The following is a 16,886-nucleotide window of genomic DNA, read 5'->3' as shown; positions in this document are numbered from 1 at the left end:
GCAGGGCAATGATGTATTTTTAGAAAGAGAAGCAACAACAGGGAGTTCCTCAACCACTGAATCTCTGGTGACACCACACACTGCCAGAGGAAAGCAAAGCCATTCCAGGCTTTTCTACTGGAATTCACAACTACACCAGTACAGCCAAGCAGAAGAAGAAATGCTGGAGCCAAAGGAAACCTTACATGAGCTGGAAAGGGTTTGATCAATATTAAAACCTTGCCTGCACAGCAAAGGCCCCACTCCAGCAGCAGGGAGATCCCACACATCCCAATTCCAGCCCCACTTCCTCAAACTCATGTGGCCTATAAAGGCAGAACTTGAAAAAAAATCCTCATCCTTCTCTCACCTAAAATGATTTTTAAAGCTGCCTGATGAGCATATTGTGCCAAAATATTAATTTCAACTTCTGCCTTTCTGAGAAGTGACAGAATTGTAAGTCAGGTAAATTCTGCTTACTAAAGGACAAGATGTGGTAACAAAAAAAGAATATGGCAAAAAGTGCTTTATTTGGAAGCACCAATGGCATGTTTTTCCAGAAAACCCCTCCTCCTCAGCTCCTGCCACCACACAAAGCTGAGTGTGAAGTTCTGGTTTATTGCAAAAACACAAAATATTCAAAGTACCTCTCACTCAAGGCAAAAAGTGTTTCAAAAGGTGAAACCAGATGAAGTGCCTACAAGTCAGAGCAGGCCCAATAGAGCAGAGACCTGATGTGTGAAACACCAACTCCTGACTGATCTGAACAAGAACCAGTCCATGCAAGGACACTTTACCACAGCATCTGCCCTGGGCTGAGGGCACCTGCAGGCCACACCAGGGTAAATATTTTTATATTATAATTTCCTTCAGCCTCCAAGTCTCATTAAACAGCCCAATGATTCGATTTCACAAAACTGATGAGCATCTTTCTGGTCAGCAGAAAGACCCCACAGAGGAGTTATCTCCACACCAAAGGGGTATTTGGGAACTGGAGGTCTAAGTCACTTACCTGGAAGAGGATGAAGATGAGGAAGAGCTCATACACCACACTGACACACAGCCAAAATCTCCAGTAAGCTGCAGAGACACACAGGAGGGATGTTACAAGTCTTCAATAAACAAGCAGTTAATTATTCATTTACTGCAGTACCACTGAACATGGAATCCTGGAATGGTTTGTGTTGGAAGGGACCTTAAAGCAAATCCTCTGGAATGGGCAGGGACACTTTGCACCAGACCAGGTTGCTTCAAGCCCTGTCCAGCCTGGCCTTGGACACTTCCAGGAATGGGGCAGCCACAGCTTCTCTGGGAACAAATTTCATTTCAAGAGATGCTCCCACCAAGAAGATTCAAGTCCCAACTCCCCAAGCACAGCTCCCCACCCTTCCTGAGGGACACAGGCAGAAAGAACCTTCAACTCCTGCCGGGCTGCTGTGTAAATTTGCTGGAACTGCTCAGGCACTGACCCAGATCTGGGCAGAGGGACCAGGATCCAGAACACTTCAACCCAACGAACCCAACTGTTGGGAATTAGAATCCAGAAGTCCTTGGAGAAGAACTAGATGCTTCCTCAACTTTCTCTCTGGCCTCAAGTGACCGGACCTGTTCAACCTTGGCTCAAGCAGAGCAGGCAGAGTCACTTTTGGAAGCCCAGCTTTTGGCCTGAAGACAAGGCTGTGCCCTCATGGGGCAGAAAACACTTCAAAACCCCAAAGATAATGTCACTTTTACTTGGTATAAAAAATGTGCAAAGGTTTTAGCAGGTTCTGGATGCAAGATATGAGAGATCACCTGAAACTCTCCATAAGAAATGTGATGCAAAGCTCAGCTCTTCAGAGCCCACGGCTGCTCTCACCCTCCCTAGACCTGTGATTATGGATCTTCTCACCCTGAGCAACACCTGACTCCAAAGGGTGCCCAAATTACAGTGTCTGCACACTTCCAGCTCCATCCTCAGCACCTCAGACCTCCTGACAGGCTCAGCCCTCGGGTCACAGGCTCTGCTCTCTGCCTGTCCTGGATGGAAGTTTTGTGTTCCTGCTCCCACACAGAGATTGGTTTGGCCTCTGTTCCATGAAGAGATTTTTGGGCTGTGAACTCCCCCAGAATTTGTTACCTGCCCTGAGAGGCTCCTGCAGAGCCAGGGTGGGCACAGACAGAGCTCCAGCACTTCTCCCTATCCAGATCCAAAAATTCTACACAAGGTAATTCAGCAGAATGTGACGTTCCAAGCAGATATTTAAATCAATTTGCCACGTTGCTGCAGAGCTTCCCAGGGGCTGTTTGCTCCCAGAACAAAGTGTGTCTTTGCCCAATTCAGCCTCAACTAGAAAATAAGTCATAAAAAAAACCCCAAACCAACAAAAAGAAAAATAAGAAAATCAACCAAATCCACCCACAAATCCCCTACACTTTTAAAAGCAGTCTCTGACAACCTGCTTTTGACACCATCATTAAAACAGATCAAAATGTGAAAAGGTGGGACCTTTCCTCAGCAAAACTGCTAAATTAATTTCAGCAAAACCACCTACTTGACACTTCAGGAAACTAAAAAAAAAAAAGGTGGGGGGGGGGGGGGGGAATAAAAAAGCAGGTGTGGCCTGGAAAACAGAGCTCTGTGACAGCTTCCACCCTCTTTTCCTTCCAGAATGCAGTTCAGGAAAAAACCAAACAGCAAAACAAAACCCCTCTACTGGTCACAGGATTATGTGGAAGGGAGGAAACTCTTCCCAGGCTGGTCCCATGTTCAGAATTAACCTCTCATCACCACTTCTCCCTCCAGAACTGAGTTTCCTTCAAACATCACTGACAGACTCCTGAAAATGCTGGGTTTTTTCTGACCCAAAAAGCCTTGTAGGAGAGATTTTACATTTCTCACAGACAGGAATGTGGGTCTGAAACTGATGGAGGTACAGCTCAGAAAGCAGAGAAATCTAAATCTGAGCTTTTCTTCCTCTCTATTCACATGGTTCTGGCAGCTGCTGAATATACTCAGTAAAAATTCATAATTACAAATTAAGATCTGGCTCTGCTTTAGTGCTGTGACAGAAGCCCCTGAGAGGTTTTGAGCACATTTTCCTTCTGCACCACAGAACCACCATGTTTCCAAGGCTGCACAAACATTATTCTCTCTCTTCCTGGACCAGCCTCAGCTGTAAAGTTATTTTTGGCAGATCTCTAACACTTGTTTTCCTTAAATTCACTTGTCTTTTTGCCTTTCTCAAATCAGGGCTTTCCTCCTGGTTAAGGAGGTTTCTACCAAGCACTTCCACACCTGATAACTGAGTGATTCCTGGGATTTGGGAACAGGACATGAGACAGAGAGCTGAGGGCATAACCAGCCTCTTACTCTGCTTCCCACACCACCTGAAGGGCTAAAGGACTAAAGAAAAGCAAAAATCTGAGTTGTTTGCCCAACAAAACACTTCTCCTGGAGCTGTGGGTGCTGGGCAGAGGTGGCACAGGATGGGGCCGCTCCAATTCCGGCTTTTCCATTGGCAGCTGAGGTTCAAAGCACCACCTGTGGGAGCTGGGGCACAGACTCATCCCAGTCTCACATCGGCCGTTTTATACTCTAAATGTAATGTCTGAACACATTAAAGACAAATACAAGTTAAAGGCTCAGCTTGCCCAAAGCCCTGAACACACTTATTTATTCCACCCAGCCAATTAGTATCACTATTCCCAGAACAAAACATTTATGCAAAACCAGTGGTGAGTACTCAGATTCCTGAATTGCTAAAGCAGCTGGCAGGAAGGGGCACATCACTGCCATTCCCTGGATAAACTCCCAATGAAAGGATTTCTCCTTTCCACAATTACAAGGCTGCCCCTTCCAGTGTCACCTGCACTGCCTGTGCCTTGTCCCCACATTCCTGCCTGCTCGTTCCCAGCTATTCCAGCCCTCCATCCCATGGGTTACTCAAACCTCTCAGTTTGCTCTACCAACAGCTTGTGCTGTCACACGTGATGTATTAAGTCCAAATAACTGCTGGCAAAGGCTGGGAATATTAAAAGCTGCTTCTTAGGGCATTAATAACTGTCATGGAAAATTTCTTTGGAATGACAATGTGGGCATGTTATCTTGACAAAGGCAATAAAGTTTCCCTGAGCTCCCACAACAACGGGCTGTTGGCACGTTCCCAGCTCCAGAAAGGAGCTGACAGTGACAATGAGGAATATGTTTTATTTGCAAATGTTAATGAGACAGGCTAGTGGTGCTGACTGTATCCATGATTAATTCTGCCATAAAATTAGTGCCACTCCTCAAATTTGGCTGCTCACCCACCAATAAATGGACCCTCAGCAGAGCTTGAGATCTTGTACAATTCTGTCCCATGGCATTAAGGGGGTTTTACCTCCTTTGCCAGAAAGTTTGGATGGAACAAAAAAACAGCCAATGGTTTACAGGAAGGAAATAGAAAACAGGGTAAAAGCTGGGTAAGTTGGTCAAGTCTTGCCTAAACAGTCAGACCTGTTTATTTCCATGATAGTTCCACACTTCTGGATTACAGTCAGGCCATAATGAACATGTAAATGTAGCAAATTATTAGTTAAACTGGAGAAAATGGGGGGAGTTGTGTGAAAACAGCAGGAAAATGGTAAAGCTGGATGAGCCCCTGGCTAAAGCTGCCATTGCTGGCAATGCTAACATGGTGGCCAAAAAAAGAAATAAAGCCACCAGTCTGGACAGATGCCACTTAGGTGGTGGCTGGGATCAGTTTCTTTAATGGCTTTAGTGAAAAGTAGGTTAATGACACACAGCAGGGAAGGCAGGGACAGCAAAGAGAGAATCAGGTGATCCCAAGGGACTGTAGGGACAGAAGAGCTCATAACACAACTCCACACTCTGGAAACCAGGAAGTTTTTCTGCCACCTCAGCAGCTGAACTGGGAGGATTTGGGATTACCTGCCAGTCACTGTCACTGAGCCATGAAAGCAGCACGTGGAATATAAAGATGGATATCAAGGTGCTGCCAAAAATACTGGGAAGCATCACACTATCACATAAATCACTGCTGCAAAACCCTGCAGGTCTGGAGAGCCACTGGAAAGCAGAAAACTCAAAGAACACAAAAAAGGACTGCCAAAAATGTGACACTGAGGGGGAGACTAAAAGGCAAACCTGCTGCTTTGGCAGGATTTGTTTACCTTAGCAAAAGCAAAGGTGAGCTGTGTATAAATAAATCTGGTGGAAAAGCCCCAGTAGGAAGAGATATTTAAACACAACTATAACATAAGGCAGAAAAAAATCCCAGGAAAACATAAATCATCTCTGGTTATAAATTGGACGTTCCCCATCCAATTTGTACTGCTTTGTTCTAGGGAATAAAACCAACTTCCATCCCAAACCCACTGATATTTTAACACTGAATGCACTCAAATATCACTGGTATCCTTAAAAAGAGTAATTTATTTTACAAGAGGAACCAGAATTAACTGTAATAGAAGGAAAGATTAAAACCTGCTATTTTCATAAGAACCCAGAAATGCAGACTTAATAAAACCTCCAGGTTTGCAGAGGGCATCACTCTGGAACCACCCCTGTCCTGACTGAGGTTTGTGAGGTTTCTGCTGCTTCACCTTCTTAAAATGGAGTGCTCAATTTTTTGGCATAAACCCGCAGTTTATTGGGCTGCAAGAGAGCCCAATGTTTTCTGGAATATTATTTAAGCCCACATAAATTCCCTTAATTCTTTCTCTTTCAACGATTCACATCTAAAAATAGGGAAAAGATCAAAGATATTAAAATGTTTTCATGTTTCCCCTGCTGCTACATTATGTGGAAGAGGTTTGTGTTGGCCTTTCCAACACTCTCACGACTTCCAGTCTTATGAGAAATCTTTAAAAGCATCATCAAGGGCTTTTAATCTCCCAGTTTCTGTGGAAAACAGACATGGAGCAAAGGAAGCACCGGATACACAGTCACAAGTGTAATCCCAGTACAGAGAGGAGGGAAAAAAAAGAGGATAAACAGAGGAAGTTCAGGTTTCAAGAACCTGGCAGTTCACACAAAGCTTTTTCCTAACAACAGGAAGCCAAAAAGGGAGATCCAAGCAAACCCTCCGTGCTCCAGGCAGCCTGGGAGCAAAGCAGGATGGAGTGGAGCTGATGTGATTAAGTGTGCAGTGCTAATGAACCTCTGTGGTTATTTGAATTACAATTTACCTTCTCTCCATGCAACACCAACATTTACCTTTCCCATAAACCAGGCAGTTCAGCAGAAATATCTGAGCAAATTACCTGGGTGAGGTCTTGAAAATGGTCCATCTTTAGCTTGTGTCACTCCAAAACATAAGAAAACCAAAATACTGGCAACGATGCCTCTGAAAGGGAAAACAGAACAACCTGTTTTATTGCTCCATTATCCTGGTGGGACTGAACAGCGTGTTCTTTGATGTGAGAAATGTCTGGACTTGGGTGTGGAACTGCTGAATGTGTCCATCACAACTGGATCCAGAAACCATCCAGAAAAACCAGCCCAAAGAGCATTGTCTGGATCCACAGGATGGGGATCAAACACTTCCCTGTGCCTGTGAGGAACTTTTATTCCCACCTGGTCACAGAGACACTTGGGATTTAGCAGTGAGAAAGCTCCCATTGCCCCACTGGATTTAAAAATGAGCTGTTAAACTTGTCCCCACTCCAAAATCAGCTTCTTAATCCACTCAGAGGAGCTTGCAAGCAGCACTGTGGACTGGAACTGTAAAACAGTCTAAAGAACAGAACAGGGATATCAAATAAAAATAAATTATCAGACCAGGAGCCCAAGATACCAAAGACCCACAACTTTGGATGTGTTCCATTAATTTTAATGGGTTAAGTGGCATAAAGCAATCCAAAACTGATCTTTTTAAAACACCTCAACTCCCCCTAGATCCTGCTGTCTCATATCACCTGCCCAAGTGCTGGCTGAAGGGATGGACAATTCGGAAATAGCTCATTCCCTGTTTGCAGTAAATGATGCAACCCCTGACTGCAAATAAAATGGCTCAGGCTGCAGGAGCCACTGAAAATACCCAGTAATTTTGCTGTCAGAGAGAAAATGTTACAAACCAGAAGAAAGAGGAGACTGGTCATACTTTAAACATGCCGAAAATACCTTTCAAAACAGAAAACTAGAGGGTTTAGCAGAACTTATTTTACAATATTCACCTCTGAGTATAAATGTTTGTGCTTCCTGAAAATAAAAATGGGGTTTAGTTATCAGATGTAACTCAGTTATTTTGCTTGCTTTAAAAAAACACTGGAAAGCTCAGCAGAATTGGCTACTTAATGGACTTGTGAATAGACAGTTCCATCGGGATTTCCAGAGATCTGGATGGCAACACCCTTCCAGCTGATCTCCAATAATGAGAATATTCTGCATTTTCAATCCCTGGTTGTATCTGGAAGCACCAGCACCAGGAATCATCAGGGAACAGCCTGTATTGTGTGTGAGGTGTGACAACCCCAACTCTGGACCTCTCACTTCATGGGTTGGCTTTCCCAAAGCTGAAATTCAAATCCTGAATCCAAATACCACGGGAAATAAGTTGTGTTTCTTCTCAAACCCAGTCTCTGCCCATGCAACATGCTGGGGATTCAGATAAATTCATTTACCTCAAATTCACCATGGGAAGTCTGGAAGCAAATCCCAAATTTGCAGAATAACCACACCAGCCTCACTGTTTTTTTCCCCTCAGTGGTAACTAAATTTTCCCCCTTATCATCATTAATCTGCCTCCCCAGGAAGCAGCCTGGCCCAAGGCAGGAATGCTGCAGGACCTGAGAGGGGGTTTCCTCTCCCACAGCCACAGGATTTTCCTGAGCAGTAGATCAGGAAGGCACAAAACAGTAACCTGTGCCTGCAAAAATCATTTTGGCACTTAACCAAATAATAAAGGGAGAACCTGGCAGCAGTTTCACTGGGACAAACAAGCTCCTGTTTGTGCTAGGAGTTGATTCAGAGGCACAGGACAATGAGGCTTGTCTGTGAGGAGCTGTGTGTGGTGCTTTGTCCCAGGATTCAGAGCCAGCTCCCACTCCCTTTTCCCCTCCCAGGCTGGATCCACTTTAGCAGAGCTGGTATGACCCACAGGCCCTGGAAAATGGGCACATGGAGGTCTGGCCTCTTTGGTACCTCAATTCTCTGCTGGTGTTCAGCCACAGCAGCTGGAGATCACCAACATGCAACCCCACACATCCCTGGGTCTGTCCCCATGGAAGGCAGCCATTGCCAAAAACTGCAGAAAAGGCACCACAGCAGAGACATTTCATGGCTTCAAATTCAACCATGAAGCCCACAGGTGTTTTTAAACCTGCATGTGTTTCATATGGAAAAAAAATAACTTTTTTCCCTAAGAGACTTTGCTCAGCATTCAAGACATTTGGGAGCTGTGGGTTTTTTTCCACAGCCATGGCATGCAAAGGAGGTGCTGGATGTTCATTTGGCTCCTTTCAGAGATGGAGCTCAGGCCTGTCCCTCCCAAGAGCTCAACAGAGGACAAGGGGACAGCTATCAGCCAGGTTGGGCTGCTCCAAGGACCTGTGGGAACACAAGTCTTGTGGATCAGAGAGGTCTGCAGCACATCTGTCTAACACAGGAAATGTTCCACTGTCCTTTCAGAAGAGGCAGTTTGATCACATATAGTGTGGGATCCTAATGAACTCTGACAAGATTTACATATAAAAGATTTCTATAAACCTTATCTTAAAAAGAAATAATCCTCCTTTAATTGTTTAATTGCCTTGGCCTGTTGCAGGAAGGAAAATGTCCTTGGAATGTCAGACAGGTGCAAACAAATCTCAGCTACAGACACCACACCCCATGAGATCAGAGGTCCCTGCTCTCATCTGGGTTTTGTCCTTCATTTATCCTGTGACTTATTCCATGAATCCACCGCTCATCCTGCTCCTGACAGTGACAGGATGGAGCACTTTTAAAGGATAAAATAATCCTGATTTTACAGGGGAGAAGGTGGGAGCCTCATGATGACTCCAGTCCAGGAAAGACAGTGCCGGCAAATTTGGGCACTTCACCTCAATCTACTGCTCTGACCACCTACTGCACCTCAGCCAGGGCTCGGAAACAAAGGAGGCTGGAATGCTTGGAAGAGTTTATTTAGGATCTGCACCTTCCCCCAGACACTGCTCCACTGTCAGTGTGCAGGAAGTGGAAATAAAACCCCATGACAGCTTCAGACTCTGCTCACTGGTGCGAAACCCACTGCAGGTCATTGGGCAGCGAGTGTTGCCATGAAATACCAGCACACAGGGACAGCCTCGTGCTGGCCAGGATTTGAAACCAAAATATGACACAAAATATGTGGTGGGATAAGGGATTTTAAGTTATGGAAGCAAAACTATGTGTAAAATTTGGGGCTATGGATATACTTATGCACGTTGTGACCATCTTATCCTGCTGTGAAATACCTCCTTTTCTTCAGATATGCACTCAAATGTATTTTTTTCTTGTTTAGATTTACACTTGAAGAGCCAGAAGCAATGACAGCAGCAGACTCCCAGATGCTGGAGAAGGTAAGGCAATATCTGGGACTGGAATTGAGCTGGAATCTTTCATGCAGGGTGGTACTAAAGTCAGTAAAGAGGCTCATGAAAGGACTCTTGGGGCTGTCCTGTGTAGGGTAGGAGAGGGACTTGATGCTTGTGGGTCCCATCCAGCTCTGGATATTCCATGATTCAACTCAAATGAGAGTTCATAGAATCACAGAATGGATTGGGTTGGAAAAGACCTCCGAGATCATCAAGTCCAACCCTTGGGCCAACTCCAGTCCCTTTACCAGATAATGGCACTCAGTGCCATGGCCAAGCTCAGGTTAAAAACCTCCAGGCATGGGGAATCCACCCCCTCTCTGGGCAGCCCATTCCAATGCCTGAGCACTCTCTCTGCAAAGAATTTCCTTCTGATCTCCAACTTCAATTTCCCCTGGCAGAGCTTGAGCCCATCGTGCCCCCTTGTCCTATTGCTGAGTGCCTGGGAGAAGAGACCAACCCCCACCTGGCCACAACTTCCCTTCAGGCAGTTCCAGACAGTGCTGAGGTCACCTCTGAGTCTCCTCTTCTCCAGGCTAAACACCCCCAGCTCCCTCAGCCTCTCCCCACAGCACTTGTGCTCCAGTCCCTTCTCCAGCCTTGTTGCTCTTCTCTTCTGTTGGGGTGGAAGAGACCTCTGAGATCACCAAGTCCAACCCTTGATCCAACCCCACTGTGATCACCAGCCCAGGGCACTCTGTGGGTTGGATCAAGACATGGTGGATTCACTGCCCCAGTCCCTTCTCCAGCCTCGTTGCTCTTCTCTGGCCCCGCTCCAGCCCCTCAATCTCTTGCCTAAACTGAGGGTCCCAGAACTGAACACAACACTCAAGGTGTGGCCTCCCCAAGGCAGAGTCCAGGGGAAGGGTCACTGCCCTGGGCCTGCTGGCCACGCTGGTTTGGATCCAGGCCAGGATCCCAGTTCACAGAAAACAGGCAACAGCCTAAAGGAGCAGCATGAGAGGGAACAGAGAGGTATAAAACCTGGAATATTTGGAAGATCATGTTCAATCCTCAGGATGGTGCTTTTCAAGGATTTTTGTGACATACAGTGTTGCACAGCCAGAGCAGCAGAAGTGATCAGAGCCCATTTGCTGCCCCTGCCCTGGCATTATGATGTAAGCTGATTTTAACAACTGGGTGCATCATTCCCCTCACTGAATGCATAGAAAACAACTTCCGTTTCTTGAGAGAAAGGTTCACCTGCTGACTAATCTTCCCTGGGTTTGTTTTGATTAAGGCAGGAAAGGCTCTAAGCTCAATAATAAGATATTCCATTGAGTCACCTTAGCTCTGTATTACTCCCTAAGGATGTGTTATCACTTCTCCTTCAGCCTTTCCCCTTCCCAGTTTTGGATGGCAATTACAGAGCATGTCAAGCCTCCAGCCTGGTCTCTCTCATTATAACTGGGAATAAAATGGCATTTGTTCACACAGAAGCCTTCCAGAACCTTTCCCAGCCCCAAACAGCTTCCAACTTATTCCATTTCACCCCCATGTGTAAAATCCCAGCCCTCAGCTGGGCACAGGGTGAGATCCACCAGCCCCAGCTATTGTGCAACTGCCAGAAAAACCAGGATTATCTCAGGAAATATCCCAATTCCTGCATCTCTGGGACAAAGACTGCTGTATCCTGAGTCACTCCAGAAATGTACAAAAATAGGAAGAAACCCTTTAATAGCAAGGGGGAAAATTCATAACATTTAAGAAATCAGACTAGTAGAAAACAATGGTTTTCATATTTCTAGCAAGGATGCTTTGCAGCATATACTTTTTAAAACATACTTTTTTAAAACACCACTTTTCTACCTGCTTTTTCATCCCTACTGTATTGTAAAAGAGAAGAAATTTAACCACATTGAATCAGTTTAAATTGCAGTAGAAACAGACCACACGTACAAGACTCATTTCATTCTTGTTTCCCTTTGGGCTACAAGTTCTCATGGCAATTTTCAACAACAAACAGTGATTTGTGCTGAAATCTTGAACATAATTTTACAGAAACCACTCAAGTTAGAAAATACTTAGTCACAGCTCCCATCATTTAGAAATTATGGTTATTTTAAGAAAAGGTTTTTAAACCCCACCACAAGACAGCCACAGGCATGACAGTGACACTAATCTGATTAGAAATGAAATTCAATGCTCAGCATCAGAGGAGCTTGTGATTGGTTTGGTAAATTTCTAAGGGTTCAGGCACTTCAACCAGGGAGTGCAGAGGTTCCAAAACACACCTGAGAAGCCCCTGCTCAGTCATTTACCTCTTTGTATTGTAGGCTGTGTCCTGGGGAGTCTCTTCCAGCAAGGTCACGTAGCCCAGCGCACACGTGAGGATGAACAAGACTGTCAAGGTATGAGCTCTCCTAAAATTCAGAAGGGAGAAAATTGGCATTAAAAAGCAGAAAAACCTGCATCTCCCCCCTGCCAGGAGGCCAAATATAGAGACAGCACTCAGGAATACTGAGGGTTTCTGTATTTAACAGCACAGGGAGCAGGATTTACAGTGGCACTACATGTTGAACAGCAGTAACTTGGAAATGGTAGCACTGGATCTAAACACCTGCAGGTCTCTCCCCTGGCTTGGCAGGTTCATACCTGGCAGAGCTGCTCTATGTCACAGCCTACTCACAAAAACTGCAGCAGACTGAACAGACCCTTAAGAGTAACCAAATTCACTCTAAACACTGAAATTACAGAAGAAAATAACCATTTAAGAAAAAAAATTAAAATCTCTAAAGGAGAACAGCTGCAATTGTAAGAATCCTGATGCTTCCTAGAGATGTGCCGTTTCCAGGGATTCCTGCAGTTACAGTGCCCTGAGCACAAGGGATTTGTGTGGGAACAGCCATGCCAGTAGAACCAGGTGGTTGTTCCACAGCAGTGACACATCCCCATCCATGGGAGTCCATAGGTTTGCCTGGATTCTGGTAAAGCACTCAGGAAGAAATTCTTCTGGCACAGGTTGCCCAGAGAAGCTCTGAAAGTGTTCCAGGTCAGCTTGGACAGGGCTTGGAGAAACCTGGGATAGTGGAAAGTGTCCCTGCCCACGGCAGGGGGATGGAACTGGATGGGTTTTAAGGACCCTTCCCACCCAAAGCATTCCAGGATGACACACACCCCCTACACCCACTGATCACCACACAGTGAATATTTGTACAATGTCCACATTTTTTTCCTATTTAAAGTTTAAAATTCCTTTCCCAGTGAGAAGCCATTCTTTGTTTTCAGTGGAAAACACCTCCAGCCATAGATGGGAAGCACGGGCATGTAAACAAGACCCAGTTCTGGTTTAAAGGACCACAAGATCTCTTATCACAAGGGATTAAAACAACTCAGGTATATTGAGGGAGCTTAGAAAGGAGAAAACCTGTGAAAGAAAGTGCCTGTATGTGACACATTTGGCTCTATTTCCATTTTCTTTCTATTTTATAACAGCAGCTCACATTCCCTCTCCATATCATGCCAACAGACCAAGGTTTGTATGTTTAGGTTGTGCAGATAAACCAAAGATCACCAGGAATTTCCAAATCATCTACTGACTTACCTTTAACCAATCCCCCAGCAACCCACCTAAAACTGCTCTGAAAATCAAGGAAAGGGTGATGTTGAATGAAAATTCCATCCTAATCCAAAGCCCAGCCACTCTCACACCCTTGCAATCCCACTGGAAAATACCTCATAGGCAGACACAATCCTCTTCTGCCCCTGCTAAAGGAGAGCTTGGTATTGAACACTATCCTTCCTCACGCTCCTGAGGACATGGAATAACCAGCTCCAGGAAAAAAAATAAGAGAAGGATCCACGAATATTTTCACAATTAGCAAGGACTCAACATGTCAAAACCCAGGCAAAAAGGGTTGGGAGCTGTGAGCTCCTGCTCGGCAGCTGCATCTCCCCAGTGCCGGGACAGGTGATTCAGCCATGGAACACTCACGTGACGTGGTGCCTGTCCTGGATCCTGCAGGAGCTGCAGAACTCAACACCCTCCTCTCCCAGGAGGAAGGACAGCAGGGACTGAGCTCATGCTCCAATCACACCATGTTGCTCTTCTTCACTGCTTTTATAAAATTAATACAAAACACTCATATTTTGATCACCAAAAATGTTACGTTAACTCAAGGCCGTTTTTGTATTTTATGCCTCATTTTATGGCTTATTTTCGAAACTCATGTCTGAGAGGCTACAAAAATAAGTCTAGACATGCTGTCTCCCACCTTACCATTCCACCACCTGAACACCCACACAACATCAGCTGCATTTTCAATGTGCTGAGTGTAGCACAGATTGCCAAAAAAATCATGGAATGGATTGGGTTGGGAAAGACCTCCGAGATCATCAAGTCCAACCCTTGGTCCAACTCCAGTCCCTTTACCAGATCATGGCACTCAGTGCCACGGCCAAGCTCAGCTGAAAAACCTCCAGGGATGGGGAATCCACCCCCTCTCTGGGCAGCCCATTCCAATCCCTGAGCACTCTCTCTGCAAAGAATTTCCTTCTGATCTCCAACTTCAATTTCCCCCGGCAGAGCTTGAGCCCATCGTGCCCCCTTGTCCTATTGCTGAGTGCCTGGGAGAAGAGACCAACCCTCACCTGGCCAGAACTTCCCTTTAGTTGTTACACATCCTCACTTGGAAAAACACCTTGAGAAACTCCTCTGTGAGCACAAGGAGGATTTGTTTCTGTTCCTCCCAACGGGGAGCTCGTGGCACAAAGAAGGGTCAGTGTTGGGGAGCCTCAAACACCCCGTTTTCCACTTACTTTTGGTGCCACAACCGTCAATCTGAATCCCAACCAGCTGCCCTGTTTAGGGAGAAACAAGAGGCTGAATTCTCATCACTTCCTTCAGTCTCCAGCCACAGCCAGATTGGCTGGTTAGTTATGGAAAGGTGTTTCCAGCACATGAAATCCAGGATGAAAGACTGTGGAGATGGGAAGAGCAGCTGGCAGCTCTGCCAGAGAGTTGTGAGTAGTGACACAGCAAGGAGTGTGCCACACAAACCTACCTCAGAGGGGAAAGAAGCCTGGGAATGCAGAAACACACCGTGTCTTCCCACAGCATGGGAGGTAAAAAATGACATCAAACTCCACAAAAAGGAGCAGCACATGGAAATGCCTGTCTGAGCCAAGCCAGGATGGATTTCACTGCGCAAAGGGATTGTTTTCATCTCCACACACACTTTAAAATAACACACCAGAGAAAGACGAGCTGAGAACATCCCAGCAAGGTAAGCACAGCAGGAATTACGTGGAAGGGCTTATGTTCTCCTGGCCTGGAGCCTGGGAAAAGAGCTGAGCTGGGCAGACCACGAATCTTCCCCCCTGGAATTACAGAGGAGCTTGGGCAACAGGCACAAAGCAAAGGGGATCCAAACTGAAGGCAGGTCTAGGAGGCTTCATGTCAAAAACCCTGCACACAAAACTATGTGAGAGCAGGGAGAGGATTCACAACAAACCCCAAACTTCTAAAAAGCTGGAGCATTAAGTAGCTTATTTTCCTGCCTTTCTGTGCTGTACATGTGGCTCTTTGCCACCAAGACACGGGAGGTGGAAGTGAAATAAATCAGGTTTGTTCTTACAAAAACCCCTTGCCCTGCTCATTCAACACACCAGCAGCAAACACGCCCCTCCTGCAATACAGGTTACAAAAAACTAAGGTTTTTCTCAGTTAATGGGATTAAGTTTGATCCCAACTTGTCTTTTTCATGGTTCTGTCACACTGAGGAACTGCAAGGAAATGACTATCAGTGCCTTTATTTTCCAAATGAAGTCTATGATGACACAAATGGTCTAAGAAAATTGTTCAAATATCTCTTTTTTGGGGAGATTGGGGCAGACCCCAGGATGGAAAGGAGGGAGCAACACCCTGATGGCCTCATTCAATCTCCTACAAACTAAAATCAGCTTAAGCAGGGACCACACCCTTGTTATCCACTGCTTGTTTGTCACAAATGATGCAACAACTCCATTAAACACAACAACAATCACTGGAACACCATGCAAAGAATTTATTTATTAATATTTTGGTCAGTTCTCTTTAAGTGGAACAGAATTTCAAAGGAGAGCCAGCCCAGTTTGCCTCTGGGGTTTAAAAAGTTGCATTAATTGCTGCTGCTGGAGAAAGAATCTGTCAGCAAAACCAATTACCAATTTTTTCATTATTTATTTCCTCATTCCAAATAATGACAGCCATAGAAGCATTTCTGAAACAGATTTTTAAATGGATGTCAGAGCTCTGTACCCTCCATAAACCAACACATCACCTGGGAATTCTAGGAAAATATGGCAAACAGCACAACAAACTCATTCCTCCAACAGCAGCAGAGGGTTTATGTGAAGAATAAGACACAGGAAAACAACAAAAAACAATTTTAAACCAAACAATATTTTGACATTCTAAATTACAACCACATAATTAACAGGGAAACTGTTGGGACAGAGAGAGGGTTTGGAAACCTTCAACAGAAATCCAACCATATACATATCCCTGCTGATTTTAAGCTGCAGGCTGAGTTCTAAAACCTGTTTCAACTCCCAGCATTAATAAAACAGTCCCTATTCTTGGAGCAGTTGCACGTCTTGGGCATATCCATGAGGTCACACAAGGCTGATTGAATTTCCCTACAGACCTGGGACACTCCAAAATAGCACCACGAGCCGGTGCCTCTCCTGAAACGAGCCCAGGAACACAGGGCTCCAGAGAACCAGGACCACAGGAAAGCTCCAGCAAATCAGGGGTTTGGCTTCCAGGCAAGATCAAAGAGTGAGGCTTCAAAGTTTCTGAAGTTCTACAGAGCCCACAAGTTCCCCAAATGCTCTGTTTCAATTGTTAAACATTTTTATGTTCAAACCTGTAGGACTCTGTGCTCCAGGTGTTAGTTTAGAGCAGTTCCACAGGCCCAGGTGACTGGGAATTACAGACAACACACCTGAGCACATTTTTAACTCTTCTTAAAACTTCAGGAGCGTGTTTACAAAAAAGTGCAATGTAGAGAATTAACACCCAGGTGGGTCAATAAAATCTCACAGGCTTTCTCTCTCTCCACAAAGATATTCCACCTGCACTTCCAGCTCCCTCAGCAGAACGCTGCAATCCCATCCTTTCAGGAAAGGGCAATGCCATTCCTGTAACCAAACTCCCAGGACACCCTTCCCTCACCCACAACCAGTTGACAAACGTGGCTTAGTGGGATTGCACAAGGCCTGGATGTCCCAGGGCATTCCCACAGGCTGGATGACCCAGGACTCTGGAGCAACATTGCCCTGCTCCAGTGTGGTGAATCCCAAAGAGGGCAGCTCCACACACAGGGAATCCCAACGCATGGAAACAGTCCCACAATGCTCAGTTCCCAGCGAGCTCAAGGAATTCTGCC

General features: G+C 45.4%; 1 protein-coding gene across 5 annotated transcripts in view; it reads right to left on the bottom strand.

Annotated features, from left to right (window-relative positions):
- PTDSS2 (phosphatidylserine synthase 2) overlaps positions 1-16,886 on the bottom strand; it is a 42,163-nt gene that overhangs the window by 14,491 nt on the left and 10,786 nt on the right. For 4 of the 5 annotated variants that reach the window (XM_071559200.1, XM_071559201.1, XM_071559202.1 and 1 more), the window contains 3 exons: positions 11,778-11,879; positions 6,226-6,308; positions 992-1,059 (listed from right to left, as the gene is read on the bottom strand). In XM_071559200.1, the coding sequence (XP_071415301.1) occupies positions 992-1,059; positions 6,226-6,308; positions 11,778-11,879 (253 nt within the window). Of the gene's footprint in view, positions 1-991; positions 1,060-6,225; positions 6,309-11,777; positions 11,880-13,191; positions 14,268-16,886 lie in introns of those variants that run through there. The other variant, XM_071559204.1, reaches the window with a different exon arrangement.

This window comes from Pithys albifrons, chromosome 6 (genome assembly GCF_047495875.1).
Source record: "Pithys albifrons albifrons isolate INPA30051 chromosome 6, PitAlb_v1, whole genome shotgun sequence".
Lineage (NCBI taxonomy): Eukaryota > Metazoa > Chordata > Aves > Passeriformes > Thamnophilidae > Pithys > Pithys albifrons.
This window is presented reverse-complemented; position numbering and strand designations above follow the sequence as displayed.